A 16,883-nucleotide genomic window follows, 5' to 3' on the forward strand; every position below is an offset into this window, starting at 1 on the left:
TATTATCAAGGGCTAGTCTAGTGGGGACAAAGCCAACTTGGTCTGGGTCAATAAGTGCTGTCAAATGAATATTCAACCTGTTTGCTAAGATCTTAGCGACTAGCTTGATGTCCGTGTTTAGTAAGGAAATGGGACGATAGTTGGCACAATCTGTGGGGTCTTTATTGGGTTTTGGTATGACTATGATAGTAGAACTTGTGATGTCCTGGTGAAACTTCACTCTGAAAACAGTTAAAGGTGGAGAGCAAATGCGCTATCAATATATGCAACAAAGTCCTGTAGTGCGAAATGGTAAATCCGTCAGGGCCAGGAGCCTTAGAGGCTTTCTGTTCCTTGAGGGCATCTTTCAGTTCCTTCTCAGTGATATCCTCATTCAGTTTGGTAGCTAATGTCCTGTCCCATTCTGGTAATTTGCAGGCATTTAGGTATTGCTGTACAACTGCTGGTGAAGAGGGAGGGGTGGGCCTATCGTTGTTTAAATTATATAGGGATTTGTAAAATCGGTGGAAGGAGTCATTGATAACTGTCGGGTCATAGTTAAATATTCCCTTCTTGTCTTTTACTGCCATAATAGCCTGCACAGCTTGTTTAGTTTTCAGCTTCTTTGTAAGCATGTGTCTGACTTATTGCTTCATTCATCAGGTTTTTGGTTGAGCCAGCGAAGGACCCGTTCAGTTTTTTTTTCCGCCAGTAGTGATTGAATTTCCCCCCTAACTGAAAGGAGTTGTTTATAAACTGATTCAGAGTGGTTCTGTTTATGGTTGTGCTCAAGCTGTTGCAGTTGGACAGTAAGAGAGTTTAATTTCAGTGTCTGTTGTTTCTTGCGGTAGGATGCACATATAATAATGGCCCCTCTAATGACTGATTTGCGTGCTCCCCATATGTTGGGAAGGGGGATTCAGGAGTCAAATTAAGGTCTGAATATTCTTGGAGTTGGGATGACATCTGCTCTTTAAACAAATCCTTGCTCAAACTTCCCCAGTTTAGTCTCCAAGATCTACCCTTCGAGTTGTTCAGGAGATCAAACAAAGCCTTTACCACTGAATGGTCAGACCAAGAGTTGGTGAGTATGTCAGTGTGAGTGAGTAGTTGGATAGCTTTACTGCACCCCATTATCATGTCTATTCTTGAGGAGGGTGCAAATAAAAAGTATAATCCCGAGATGAAGGATTGTGAGCCCTCCAAAAGTCAAACAGACCAGCCCCAGCCATATGTTTGGGTAACGCTTTGGTGTGTTTGGAAGGGAGGAGGAGGTATTTGTACCTCGAACCTGATCTGTCCTGCTCATCTGACAATATAGTGTTAGTCTCCACTGATCAGAAGGATGCCTCTTTGGATTTTATTCAATTCCAGAAAGAATTTGTTAAAAAAGACTAACCTGCCCTGCGTTAGGATCCTACAGACTCGCCAAAGTGATAATTTAGTGTCCTACCTGACCCACCAGTATAATGATGCAGCCCTCATGATCTAGAGTAGAGGCGGTAAGCTGGAATGGAACTGAATTCCTGATCATGATGGCAACTTCATTCCTCTTGGCGGACAGGGAGGCATATTCCACAGTGGGGAATCTACAGCAGGACAAGGAGGGGTGTTTGCCAAAGTGTTTTGTGCAAAAAAAACAATCTGCATTAAAGTTCTTAACGGATCTGTGTAAAAGTTTTGGTTCTGGGGAGTATTAAGCCCTTTGACATTAAGGGATACAAAAGTAAAGGACATGGTTCCACACGTTGGCACTAGGTACAGGTCAAAAAAGCAGCAGAGAAAAAAGCGACAAGCAGTGCTATGAGTACAGGGAAAAAAGAAAGGGGGCGGAGGATAGGAGTAAGTAGTAGTCAACTAACCATCGCAAAAAAAAGGTGTGGCAAATAAGGTTGAACCCACAGGGGGAGGTCTGTTTGTCCTAGTTAGTACAGACCGAGTGGGCTCAGAGGTTGGGTAGGAGAGCTTGTGTATCTATAATATAAATTCTAAGGAGAGTCTGGGTACTTAGTCATGACCAAAATTTTTGAGAATAACACAAATATTACTTTTCACAAAGTCTTATGCCTAGTTTTTATGATGGCAATTTGCATGTATTCCAGAATGTCATGAAGAGTGATCAGATGAATTGCAATTCATTTTAAAGTCCCTCTTTGCCATGGCTGTGAACTTTATCCCCAAAACATTTCCACTGCGTTTCAGCCCTGCCACAAAAGGACCAGCTGACATCAGGCCTTTGATTCTCTCGTTAACACAGGTGAGAGTGTTGGCAAGAACAAGCCTGGAGATCACTCTGTCATACTGATTGAGTTAGAATAACAGACTGGAAGCTTTAAAAGGAGGGTGGTGCTTGAAATCATTTTTCTTCCTCTGTTAGCCATGGTTGCCTGCAAGGAAACACATGCAGTCATCATTGCTTTGCACAAAAAGTACTTCACAGGCAAGGATGTTGCTGCTAGTAAAGATGCACCTAAATCAACAATTTATTGGGTCATCAAGAACTTCAAGGAGAGCGGTTCAATAGTCGTGAAGAAGGCTTCAGTGCGCTCAAGAACGTCCAGTAAGCACCAGGACCGTGTCCTAAAGTTGATTCAGCTGCGGGATCAGGGCACCACCAGTGCACAGCTTGCTCAGGAATGCGGCAGGTGTGAGTGCATCTACACGTACAGTGATTCAAAGACTTTTGGAGGATGGCCTGGTGTCAAGAAGGCCAGCAAAGAAGCAATTTTTCTCTCCAGGAAAAACATGAGGGACAGACTGATATTCTGCAAAAGGTACAGGGATTGGACTGCTGAGAACTGGGGTAAAGTCATTTTCTCTGATGAATTCTCTTTCAGATAGTTTGGGGTTTTTGGTGTTTCTTAAAGATTGTTTTGATAAAAGTCTGGCTCTTTCTACCCTGAATGTTCAGGTGTCTGCGCTCAGTATTAAGTTGTTTTTTTTTAAGCTGTAAAAAGATTACAGCCTAAGATCAAACCTTAGTGGCACGTTAAGATTTCAATATTGTTTTGGATGCAGGAAATGGGGGAATTGCATGCCTTGTGGCATAAAGAGCCTTTTCTAAACATCTATGCGAACAAAGTAGTATTAAGAACTAATTCAGCTTACTTTCCTTAAGTATTATCCTCTTTTTATATCAACCAAAGAGATTATTCTATCATCTGTCTGTTCACAACCAACTAACAAAACGGAAGAACAGATATAAACTTGTTAGAGCAATATCTATTTTTTTTACGGAGCAATCCGTTTTAGTAAGACACAGCAACTTTTAATTCTTCCTAAAGGTTCCTTCAAAGGATGTACTCTAGCCAGACCTACTTTGGCATGACTGATTTGAGATGTTATTGTACAGCCCTACAAGGGGAATGGGCGTGAAAAGTGCCTGCAATTGTAGAGGCACATTCTACCAGGGCTGTGGCTATCTCCTGGGCAGGCAAATTGCAGGCCTCAACATCTGAAAAGCGTTTTGATGTCATCTCTTCACACTTTCTCAAGGCTTTATCTTCTAGATATCACATTCTCTGCTTATGTGCAGTTTTGGAGTAAAAAACCGTTCAAGAAGTCTATCAATAAAAATATAAATATTTATTATTAGCGGGGGGGGGGGGGGGGGTTCTTAGCCCATCCTGTTTATTTTGATTTGACCCAGCAGTATAAATACATTTTAGAGAAAAATATACCTTACTTTCTCTAATTTTAATTAAATTTGGTATTATAAATGCTGCCATACCACTGGTTTTGAAATTGTGTGCTTTTTAAAGCTTAACAAAAAAAATTGCTTTTAACATAGAGATTTAAAATGAGACCTTGTCCAACTCTAGCTAAATTAGGTGAGCCTCAAATGCAAGTTAAGAAAAAATGTTAAAGCTGCAATTTTTTAATGAAATATTTGCTTTAAAGGACTATAACCTCAAAACGAGTTTACATATCTGCCTAAGATTTGAGGGTTTTCTTTACACCCATGGCGGCATTTATTGTACCAAACTTCTTTACAATTTGAAACTGTAAGTTTGAAACCCTGTGTTGATTTGGTTTAGACTGACCCTGCTTTGGTACGTTTCATTTATGGCCTGCCATGTAGTAAGCAAAGCAAATAAACGAGTTATACTTATTGTTAATTCCATTTCCTTCAAGTACGCCATGGCAGCCCAATATTCTCACCCATGTTCTGTTTTGAGAAACTTCCCAAGCTGTCCTACGAAAACAAACAGAACATGGGTCAGAATATTGGGCTGCCATGGCGTACTCAGACACTAGAGGGAATGAGTAGTCAACTTTTTATATACACTTCAGGTTTGTTTATTTTTTTCCTGTCTCTACGTTGCTGATTAGAGTGTTAACCTATTTTAAGGGCTGCCATGGAGTAATTGAAGGAAAATAAATTAACTGAAAGTATATTTCAATTATTTTTCTTACAATGTTAATCGAACATATTAGTGTATGATTGAATGCTAAATATTTTTGTTCATATTTTGAAATTGTCAAGAAAAGCATCTAAAGTTAATCTTGCTTTATCTTGTTTCACAGAGCAACGTAAAGGTCTTCTTCGAGAATTTAATGAAAAACATCTAGAAGCAAATGAAATGGTAATTATATTACAATATATTTAATTTTTTGAATGTCACTTATTTTTTTTTATTTTTTTTGTATAAGATGAATTTCTGCATAAATAAATAGGAAAGGGGATAAAAGCCAGATCCGTACTAAATATAAACACAAAGATGAATCCACACTAAATGCACACAAACGCACCTAAATTTTGCCGGACCTATTTGTGGTTTATACAGACCAGATGCTGCTGGATCCAAATCTCCTTCAAACTGATAGTTATTGACATAAAGACTACTAGATCCTGTTTGATCCATACATAGTTTCCATAAACACACCAGGATCTAATTCACTTAACACACACACACACATACACACACATGCCTGAAACACATGCCTGTTTGGTCAGTGGTTCATCCTACAGCAAGATAATAACCCAAAACATACCTCCATGCTGTGTCATAACTACCTTCGAGGAAAAGAACAAAACAGGAGGCTTCAAATAATGGAACGGCCAGCACAGACTTCAGCTCTTTCGAGCTGGTTTGGGATGAACTGGAGAGAAGGGGGAAAGCAAAGCAACCTATAAGTGCAACACATTTGTGGCAACTTCTGCAACATTGTTGGAAATAACTTTCTGAACCATATTTAATGACGATTTGTGACTGGATCACTGATAAATAACTTCTGATATAAATTTATTTAAAGGAAATAGTGCAGGGCGCTTATTTATATAATTGCACATGCACTTATTTTTGATATTGTGCATATTTTGAGATAGGAAATCGTTATTTCTGAGTCCAGGGTAAAAAAAATTGTTTTTCTGTTTTAACCTTTCTAAAGCAAATGCCTTATTTCTGATGTATATATCTGATACAATGAGCCTTTGTGGATGGAGGTCTTTTGTGTATTGGGATGTGTTTTGTATGGAAGTGTCATTGTTTGGGGGTTTGCAAGGTTGCTAGTGGAAACCTCCAATTAGGCATATGGGGTGGGAGTCTGGCCAGAGCAGGCATTTCTAGCTTTCAAAGGCCCAGCAGGGGGTCGTTACTGTGTGGCCTTTTGTCAGTGTTCAAACCTTTCTGAACAATGTGAACAGCTTGTGATGCATGACATCAGTGTCTCTAGAATTTCATAGACGAGTGTAAATATTGTTGGCTTTGCAATGCATGTAATTCCATGTCTGTGTAAACACATTACATCCTGATTCTAAAAATAGCCTGTGTCTAAACTGTATAAAAGGCACTGGCATGTATTGAAAACTTGTTCCTTTTGTTTCATCTGACCTTGTACCTCCAACCAGTGTGAGAGCACATAAACATCACTTGCTTAAAAGACCTGCTTGACAACTTCTTCAATATTGCGGTATTCCTGTGGCCTGCAGATTAGACCCTAAATCTAATCCATTCTCCGGCTGTTTCTGAGGTTGGACCCAGGTTTTCCGGTGCCACCGCTCTGCCTGCAGTCCTGGTCAGTGTGATAGGCCAGGGGGGATCCAGTCACAGCATCCCTGATCCATAATAAGAGGTCAGGAGTACCAGCCCAGGTACACCAGTAACGGGCTACACACGCAGCGTCAGTTACCAGAAGAAACCCGGTTCTGAAGCCTGTATAGGAGTCCAGTGGTGGCAGCCTTTGTAAGCCCCTCCTACTATGGCAAGAGGGCGCTTTTGGGATAACGAAAGAGAACGGTGGCAAAGTAAGCCCAGCTGGTTCCTAGCAACAACAGACAGGGTGGCATAGGCTGTCCATCCTGTCACACCATTGTAGAAAGAATGCCACAAGAGTGTTTATATCTGCAAAAGGTGGCTACTTTAAACAGTCAAAAGGTGGAAAAATAGAGGTGTTCTAAAACTTTTGACCGGTTGTGTGTGTTAGTGGTGACACGGGTACACTTTCGGTGATGTGCACACGAGAACAATCTTGCTTTTACTTTTGCCTTTTATTGTCAGGATGGCAAAGTAATTAATAACCTAAGTTTACACACATGTTTCGGGTGACCCTAATGCTAAAGTAACAGAGACCAGCTCCCTAGACTCTCCGGCCCCTGTTTGGTGTTTGTCGCACTATACAAAGAGAGGGACAGGTTTAAACAATTTACTCTCCTCCCACTGCCCTAACTTGATGGACAGATGACGCTCCTACCTTGTCTTTTAAAAAACAGTCCTCTGCAGGTGCTCTGTTTGTTTGCAGTTGCATTCTGTCAACTGGCTGCTAGCTGTGGAAAGATGTTGTTAAACCGCTTCAAAATATGTAAGTTGAATTTGTCACACATAGGTCCTCAATCTTTAAGTTAGGTGTACTAGCGTACAAATGTATAACTCTGTTTGCAGCCTTTCTCTGCAAATTGAAAGTACCAGTCAATAGATTGCCTTCGTTCAAAGAAATGTAACGTCGCTTTTTTTTCATAATAAAAAACAACTCCTATAATTCATATTCTTCTCATGGGGTCTCTTGATGGCATAGAAAGACAAGAAGGAAAAAAACTCAATATGGTGTAGTAATTTTATACCATAAATACTGAATAAGGAACACAAACACCATATATCAATGGCCTTAAACTTTGTGTCTTTGGAGGCTCCTTAAAAATGTTTACCCAATCCGTGAAACATTTCACCAGCTATTCTTATGATGAAGGGGCAACTGCCCCTAAGAAAACGCTTACTCCGTATGTGTAGGATTAAGCACTTCAACACAGGCTAGATTCTCCAGCTGTTCTTAATTGAGTATCACATATCGCCCCAACACAAGGGGTACGATACTCTCACCTGCCAAATGTGGGGATCCTCGCCGGCGCCGCTTCCGTCCAATGGCGCCGGCCATCTTGATTCCGGGTCTGCACATGCTCAATCCCATCCTGTCAGATAGAACTCCTCCTCTCCGCTCCCATTCGTCCAGCCTGTCATCACCTCACTATTTAAGACACCTAGGCTAACACCCAGTTGCCTGTTTTTTGTTTGTCTATCCTGACCGTGTGAAGACTTGGCTCCCTGGCTCCAGCTTACCTGTTCCTGTATCTCTGCATGACTGACTGAGCCCTGCTTATTCCTGGATATCAGCTCACAGTTACCATTCTCTCCAGCACTTCAGCTCAGCTGCTCCTGTGTGTCTAATCTACAGCTCACAGAGCTCCCTTACCTGTTCCTGTATCTCTGCATGTCTGACTCAGCTCTGCTTATTCCTGGATATCAGCTCACAGACTTTACCACCCTTTTCAGCATCTCATCTCTGCTGTTCAGTGTGTCTAACCTACAGATCTCAGCTCACTGAGCCCCCTACCTGTACTTGTATTTCTGCATGACAAACCGAGGAACCATATTCCCTGCCGTGAATCGTGACATTGAGTTTGTTTCCTACAATATTTCACTTGCCCGTATATTTCATCTAAACAAAGAAATAACAAATCTAGTGCATTAAACTTTTAAAACGGCACTAATTTAATGCACTAGAGGTGTGTGTGTGTGTGTATATATATAGATATACATCTCTATATCTGTCGTAGATTTGTAAGGCGCCACAGTGTCCAGCAGCGCCGTACAGTAGGGGAATACAGGACATACATAAAACAAGTGCTTACAAAGCGGATAAAATAAATATTCATGAAAACAAAGGGTATGGAGGACCCTGCTTGTTAGAGAGCTTACATTTTAAGTGGAAGAAGGCACAGCTGAAACAAGAGGATCGAGTGTGGCTTAGAGTGGAGATTGGTACAGCTGTGAGGGTGTATTAGTGTGGATAGCATCATCATGGATAAGGTAAGCGTTAAAAAAGCTATGGGCGTCTAGCGAACATCTAAAGCGGGGGTTTCCCTATCCTCTAACCCCCGCCGCCTCTTCGCCACCTTCAGCACTCTCCTGGCCCCACCCCCTCCTCCCTGACTGCCTCCGACTTCGCCTCCTTTTCCTCCTCTAAAATTGAGGCTATCCGACTTGAAATCTCCTCCACTCTTTCGTCCACCCCCCACCCCCAGCCCCCTAGCCCCCTTTACCTTCACTCCTTCTGCCCCACCACGGGCAAGGAAGTCCACTCTCTCATTTAATTTCAGTGATCTCCTCTCTGCTAAAGCCAGGGGCCACTTCTCCCTTCTCATCCTCCCTGATCTCTCTGCAGCCTTCGACACACACCCTCCGGTCCTTTGGCCTCTCCGGCCCAGTCCTGGGGGTCTCCCTGTCTTCCGTGCCCTCCCTCTTGGGCTCCGTCGTATGCGGACGATCCCCACCCCCCCCCCCACCCCCTTCCAGTCGGGGTCCCTCAGGGCTCTGTTTTGGGACTGTGACAGGATGGACCGCCTATGCCACCCTGTCTGTTGTTGTGAGGAACCGGCTGAGCTTACTTTGTCACCGTTCCCTTTTGTTATCCAAAAAGCGCCCTCTTGCCGCAGTAGGAGGGACTTACACGAGCTGCCACCACTGGGCTACTATACCGGCACCTAAAACCGTGTTTCTTCTGCGTAACTGACGCTGCTAGCGTGTCTCCTTGCTGGTGTACCTGGCTGGTAACTCCGGACCTCTTACTATGGATCCGGGTTGCTGTGAATGGATTCCCCCCTGGCCTATCACACTAACCAGGGCTGCTGGGTAGCACAGAGCGTTGTCACTGGAAGCTCTTTGGTCCAAACCGCAGACACAGCTGGAGAATGGATTAGATTTTAGGGTCTAATCTGTAGATCACAGGAAAACAGCAATATTGAAGATGATTCCAAGCAGGTCTATGAAGCATGATGGTTTATTTGCTCACGCACACTGGTGGAAGGTCCCAGTGTGGTCAGGTCAGATGACAATTCAGAAGAACACTTTTTTATACAGTTCAGAAATAGTCTATTTTTAGAAACCGGATATACTCTATTGACACCAACAGAAATTAACATGCATTTCAAGGCAAAAACAAAATTTACACTTGGCTATGAAATTCTTAAAAACCTTGCTGTGATTTACTGAATCTTATTTCAGAGACAGGAGACTCACTAGCAAGTCAAAAAGTCTAACTGGCATGAATATTTCAGACAGTGGCCGAATACACATTTCCACAGATCAACAAAAGGACTCGCAACAAGCCACTTCCTTAAACCACAATACACCAAAGGCTTGGTAAACACAGGCTCATTGTGTCAGATATATGCATCAGAAATAGGCATTTCCTATAGTAAGGTGAAAACAAGAAAAAACAGTTTCTAGCCTGGTCTCAGAAATAACAATTTCCTATATCACAATATACACAATATCAAAAATACTGGCATTGCCATACATAAAAAAACTGCCTCGTGCTATTAGCTTTAAATACATTTTTGCCAAAAGTTATTTAATAGGGATCCAGTCACAGGGACCCTTACTCTTCTCTCTATACACCTCTTCCCTGCGTGAACTCACCACCTCTACGCTGATGACACTCAACTTTACCTCTCCTCCTGGATGTCCTGCCATCTCCTCCTGGATGTCCTCTCGATTCCTCAAACTTAACCTCGCCAAAACTGAACTCATAGTCTTTCCTCCCCCTCACACCTCGCCCCCTTCTGTCCTCTCTCACTGTCGAGAAAACCTCTATCTCCCCTGTCCCCCAACTTCGCTGCCTCAGTGTCATCCTCAACTCCTCTCTCTCTCCTTTGGCCCCCACATTCTCCCTTGCTAAATCCTGCCGCTTCCAGCTGTGTAACATCGCTCGCATCCGGCCCTTTCTCTCCCAAGATGCTACAAATGTCTTATTCACTCTCTGATCATCTCCTGCTTGGACTACTGCAACCTCCTCCTTACTGGCCTCCCCCACTCTCCTCTCGCTCCCCTTCGATCTGTATTTAACGCAGCCGCTAGGCTTATCTTCCTTTCTCGCCGCTCCTCTTCTGTCTTCCCCCTCTACCAATCCCTTCACTGGCTCCCCTTCCCTTACAGAATCCTGTTCAAGCTCCTCACTCTTACATACAAGGCCCTCGCCTGCTACCTACATCTATTCATGCTCCATCCTGCTCTCCCCGATCTGCTAATGACCATCACCTCTCTTCCCCCCGATCACCTCCTCCCACGCACGTATCCAAGACTTCGCCCGCACTTCCCCCCCCACCACTGGAACAAGCTCCCTCCCTTCATCAGAACTTCCCCCAATCTGTCCAGTTTCAAACAAGCTTAAAAACCCACCTTTTTCTTAAAGCCTTTCAGTCTCCCACTTAACTTCCTACCTTTTCTTCTACCTCTTCCCCTCATTCCCCTTCCCTTATCCTTCTCCTCCGTTCCTCCTTCTCTCTCTCTACCCCACGTAGATTGTACGCTCCTTTGAGCAGGGTCATCTTTTAACTCTGCTCTCCAGCTACCTAGCCCTCCTCCTCGAGGACCCTCTTCCCCCCGTCCCCTCTCGCTCCCTCCTCTCCCCTCTGGGGGTCTCCCTGTCTTCCGTGCCCTCCCTCTTGGGCTCCGTCGTATGCGGACCTTGCCCTCTCCCCCCGCCCCTCTAGCTGTGCTTTGAGCTTACTGAGTTACTGTGCTTATTGTTTACTGTACTGTTTTGCCTCGTACTGTAATTTTGTTTGTCCCTGTACGGCGCTATGGACACCTAGTGACGCCTTATAAATAAAAATGAATAATAATAATAAAAGAAGGTTGTGGGAAAGGCCTGGTAGGGAAACTTCACAAATAAGTCACTAAAATTCTTAATCAGATGGCTAATGGTAAAATAAGCAGTTTATTGTCATCTCTCCAATGAATATTCAGATATCCATGTAGCTGATTTTATTTATATATATATATATATATATATATATATATATATATATATATATATATATATATATATATATATATATATATATATATATATATCTCACATACACACACACACTTCACCCCAGTTGTCTCGGCATAAAGGAATATGGAATTTGAATGTACATAGGAAACAAAATCTTTATGGAAAGCACAAATAAGCAGGGTAATCTTGCAGAATGTAATGTGGTAGTTTTCCTCACATGTATTCTTCTTCTGGCAATTTTGTTGTGCTGAGACTCCACAGTGTATGTTTGTGTTGGGAAACCTCCACCTTCCTAAAATAGGAATCTGTAACGGTGAAATAGACCATGGTGGACATATTTAATCTTTCATAATCCCTTGTGTTATTACATATATCTTTTTCAGCTTTTTAATACTCCGCTTTTGACATAAAGCAGCAATCACACATTTTATGTATTTATTTGTTTTTAATAACAAGTTAAAAGAAAATTTGGCTTTTCTTGAAATTTCCCCCATCACTCATGGTGTGGGAGACTGATGTTGCTGTAGAGTCTCTCAGCTGGAACGCATTTCCATTTCACACCTCAAGCTTGTTCATGAGAGGATCATCTGATCTGAGTCAGAGCCCTCACTCCATGTACATGACCGCAGATAATGGAATAGGGCAGGGGGGATTGTGCAATGAATGAGCATGCTGACAGCAGGGCCATTCCAATGCACCTCTGCTCATTTGCTTTATATGACATGTGATTGTGGTTTTTGTGGTAGTAACATAACACTTAAAATATATTGCAGCTTAGACAGAGGCTAAGGAAAAATGTGCACTACTATGCATCGTCTTACTGTAAATTTGAGTGTTTGCAGCTTTAATTTTCATTAGTAGTTTTACTCTGTAATGTCCTTTTTTTGCTGCTTAACTTTGCATCAGTGACCTAACTGGTGTGCAGTGTAAACATAAGTACACCTGCTAAGTTTGGATTGTACTAGTTTTGGCAGAACTACTAAATATAAAATTCAAGGCCATTTTTATCATTTTATGAAATCCTCATGTATTATAGATTTAGTGACCCTATGAAGCTGCTTGTGAATTAAGTTCAGCGAGCTATATTGCACATCAGGCCTGGCCAACCAGTGGCATTGCAGGTGTTGTGAAACTTTATGCTCCATGTGACAGGATGGACCTCCCTGTCCGTTGTTGCTGCGGACTGGCCTGGCTTGCCTTGCCCTGGCGCGGGTTTAACCCCTACAGTGCTGTGGCGCTGGGTATACCCGCCTGGTGCCGCAGCGCACATGTAAAAAATACTTATTCATAAATACATTATATATTCACACAGAGCCTAGCGCCAGTCTTGTAACCTCTCCGTTGCTGGGTATTAACCCTCCTGGCACCGGAGCTGTATTTAAAGATGGCGGCCACACACAGCGACTGAACAATGCAGGACCCTACCACAATTCAGCATACTTTGCCAGTAGATAGCTGGCAGGGCATGCTGGGACTTGTAGTTTCACAGCACCTAGAGAGCCACAAGCTGACCAGGCCTGTTGTAGATGCTAAATAAATAAAGGGTAGTAGTAGTAGTAGTTTTCCTTTTACCCAACAATAACATTTTGTGAAAGTCAAACAAACAATGAACACAAGAAATATGTGCTCCCAAGCCTTTTTATTCTGGTTGGAAAAATGCTACTTTTCTAGAACATTGACTGTAGCTTTTAAACCACAGCTCTAACTCTCTGGAGCTTAGACTCCTCAGCCATTTGACTTTCCCTTTTATAGAAGTGGTTTTAAATCTAGCTTTCATCTGCCATGTACACCTGGGTTAATGTTGAGATCAATATTGTATATCTTAAAAGCTCTCTCTGTACTTTTTGAAGAGCATGGTGCACCTACAATTGTGCATGACGGATTGCAGATGGGTTCAATGCCTAGTGATTATTGCAGGGTTGTGTTTTATTAAAGACTTAACCTGCGGGGTCCGTACATTGCCACTTTAAATGAACATGTATCCAGGTTGCACTGTTCAGTGACGTCCAAGTGAAGTGCTGGAGAGCTCCATCTTCGCAATTACTTATCAACCAGGCATCGTAACTCTGCACATTCTCTTTTTAGGCAAGTCTGATTATATTAACGTCGTTTTTCTTTCATATCGATGTCTCTTTGTAGGCATGCTTTGTTGTAAATTGGGAGCTATAGAGAAGGTGGGCTTCGCCATGGTTGTGGCATGGTTCTGGCTGCTTGTTTTTGTGTGCGGCTAAAAGAGTTGTAAGGCAATGTGATGATACCAGGACGTTCTAACCAAAATCGCTATTAATCTATGTATAGAAAAGACTTGGTGTGGCTGGATCACTTATATATAACCTATTGTATACATTTATTTTAATTAATGGGGAGTGTGCCAATTTATATAATTGCAGATGTACTGGTTTTTGACATTTGAGTGTTTTTTATTTTTGTATTGAAAATGTGATATGCTATGTTGGAAGTAATTAGTTTTTTTGTAACTTTTCTAAAGGATGCCTCATGCTAATTAGCCCTTTTTCATCTGTTCGTGACCAACACTTTTTTAGCCTGAATACACAGTTCGTTACTTGTTATCCTGTCTTGTTAAAAATATAGAAGAACTACATTATTTCTGCGGCCACATGTCAAATTGCCATTGAATGGAGACAGGTCGCTCCCCTTTCCGTTATTGCTGTGACTAACATGATTTGGCAAACTCATCGGATGGAATACATGAAAAACAAAGTCTGAGACACATGGATGTCTTACTACCAATACCGCTCCCCCTTTACTTAGTCACACCCCGTACCCATTCACAACCCTCCCCCTTCTCTACTTACTGCCTATAATTTTGGGGTGACTCCTGCCACGCACCCCCTTTACCTATTTCTTTTATTATTTACCTCTCCTTTTTTTTTTTTTCTCTTCTCTTGCTCTACCTCTTAGTAAAAAAACATACCGATCTTTCTTTTGCATCGTCTAATAGCATCTGACCTCTACTCTCTCTGATGTATGGAGAGCTCTTTAAAAAAAATGAGTTATTCATTGTATTCTGTATGATACAACATGTATTTGATTCGCATTGTGTATTCTATTTGACCGTCGGTAAATATTTTGTTTAAAAAAAAATATAGAAGAACTACATGAATAATGTACACAGCAAGTGATTTGGGAACTCACAGATTGATGGGAATTTTGTTAAACTTTAAAAGTGCATGATCTCAAGTCTAGAGGATATTACATCCTGAGGGTAAACATCTGATGTAATATCTCAGACTTGTGGTGCCAACCTTGCAGGAGGGATGTGTCCAAAATTGTATAAAAAGAGCCCAGTTTCACCATGTTATGTGTTATACCATCTGAGCTTCTGAAGGATCGCTAGTACCTCAAACTAGCTTGTAACTGTCCTTCTAAGGACTTAATGAGCAATAAAACATCGCTGCTTGAAGATTCTGCCTACGCCTATTGTCTGCTGTATCCTGTGACCTACAGATAAGAGCTTACACTCTAATCTGTTCCCTGGCTGTCCTGTGTTGAACCCTGCGTCTCCGTGTCAGCGCTCTGCCCGCTTCTCGGCAGTCCTGATCCATAGTAAGCGGTTAGGCGGTAGCAGCCAACCTACAGCAAAGAGGCACTGCAGCTACCCCAGAAATAAGCGGACTTAGGTGCCACAAAGGGGCCTAGTGGTGGCAGCAAGGTTCTTCTACAACTATTGCGCAGTTGTCATTTGCAGTCGACGAGTGTCGTATGGCAAGGTGACAGCAGTAGGAGTGGTCAGTAACAGTCTGTTACTCAAAGTGTGAAAGAAACCCAGATACATTGTGCAGGAAGAACATCCCTCCATTCCTTCTTTCTGCCTACAGACCGGGTGGTGAGGTAAGCCCATCTGGTCACAGTTAGGTTAAGCTGTTTCATGGCCAAGCTGTCAGTTTCTGTGCTTTCAATTGTATTGGCAGATCCATACAGTCCTTGTTGTACTCAATTCCTGGCCAATATGTAGCTTAGTGGAGTGAGCCTGGTGATGATGCTTTAGCAAGTATACTTTTGGTTCTGACGGATCTTTCTGAGAACAATCTCCAGGCCAAGCTGTCTCTCAAATAGATTACAATACCAAGTCCTGGCCTTTAGTGTAGTGATACTCTAAATGCTTAATGGTCCCGGCCGCTTTGCCAAAAGCTTTCTACCGACTTGGTAGGGATCTGAACCCCCGTCTCACCCTGCAGGATGAGTTCTAAGTCAGGTTGGTTGGCCAGAATGGAAATACCCAAGTGTGGTTCTCCCCTGCTGAACTGGTGCCTCAAACTCTTAGAGTCCAGGGGGTAAATGTATTAAGGTCCGATTTCTGCACATTGCCTATATTCGGCGACTTTGCAGAAAAAATTTAAACCAGCAATGTGTTTAAAGTTTTGCCTTTAAACACATTGCCATTTTAAATTTGGTCTGCAAAGTCGCCAAATATCAGTGGTTTGCAGAAATCAGACCTTAATTCATTTACCCCCAGGGGCGAATAGTGTTTTTTAACTGGATTTCTAATCCCAGTTGATGAAGAGGAACTCCTTTAATTATAACCCCTTACAAGCATTTATGACTTTGAAGGAGCTGCTAATTTCCTGTGGATGTAACGAGGGGTGCGGTAAGTATTCCCGACGGAACATATCCTTACACATTTATCCTCCATGTTTAAAATACTTACGCTGAAAATCTCGACGCAATGTAAATACTTACACAAATAATACTTACACTTAAAATACTTATACTAAAGAAACCCTGACGCATAAAAAGATGAAAAGATAGTATTTCCTTACGGAATAAATACCGACACCAGAAATAATTATTCCATACAAACCCAAAATACTTACATAATATATCCCTACAACATATGAAAATACTTACAACAATAATACTTACGAGACAAAAATCCAGACACACAATTGTATAAATGCCTACATATATAATGTAAATGCCGGCAAATAAATCTATATCCCCACCCAAATATTATGGCGACAATGTAATGTATATCGCGCCCGCCCACAAGTGCCGGCAATTAAATATTTATCCCGGCCACCAGCTAATGCCTACAATGTAATTTTATATCGCACCGCCCACAAAAGTATGTCTACAATGTTACACCAAAAATTGTGGGCGGGATATGTATAAGTATATATTCGTGTAAGTATTTTATAAAATGAGGGATTTTTAGACGTCGGATAATCTTCCTTGTAATTTTTTTTTTTTTTTTTCCCCGTCTTTACTTTTGGTTTCAGAATTTTCATGTTGGGAATTGTTCCGTAAGTATTTCTTGGGCCGGGATTATTACTACCATGAGAGGTGGATGAAGTCCAGGAAATAGGTAATTCACCATTTTGTACAGTTCTGCGATGTATGTTAATGTAAATCAATCCATCTGGCTCTATTTAAGAACCTAAGTGGTGCCAGTCCTTGTACAAGTCTTGCTCTGTTGACAATGAGGCCTTCTTGGATTCTGGAAATATGAAGACCATCTGGGTGCTAATGTGTGTCCGGTCACACACATTAGCACCTGGATCTGTTTCCTAGACGAGTGGTGTTTTTTCCTTCTGCTGTGTAGGTAGAGGGCCGCTTAGAATAAATCGTTCAGAGGTTCCTTAATTCTCGCAGATCTGGGAAAGGAG

General features: G+C 42.1%; 1 protein-coding gene across 2 annotated transcripts in view; it reads left to right on the forward strand.

The window, feature by feature from the left end:
- The window catches only part of VTI1B (vesicle transport through interaction with t-SNAREs 1B), a 98,103-nt gene that overhangs the window by 18,380 nt on the left and 62,840 nt on the right, over positions 1 to 16,883 (forward strand). For both annotated transcript variants that reach the window (XR_012680268.1, XM_075193091.1), the window contains exon 2: positions 4,507 to 4,565. Coding sequence is in view for 1 of the 2 variants with exons in the window: in XM_075193091.1 (XP_075049192.1) it covers positions 4,507 to 4,565 (59 nt within the window). In the remaining variant the exon portion in view is untranslated. The remainder of the gene's footprint in view (positions 1 to 4,506; positions 4,566 to 16,883) is intronic.

This window comes from Mixophyes fleayi, chromosome 12 (assembly GCF_038048845.1).
Source record: "Mixophyes fleayi isolate aMixFle1 chromosome 12, aMixFle1.hap1, whole genome shotgun sequence".
Lineage (NCBI taxonomy): Eukaryota > Metazoa > Chordata > Amphibia > Anura > Limnodynastidae > Mixophyes > Mixophyes fleayi.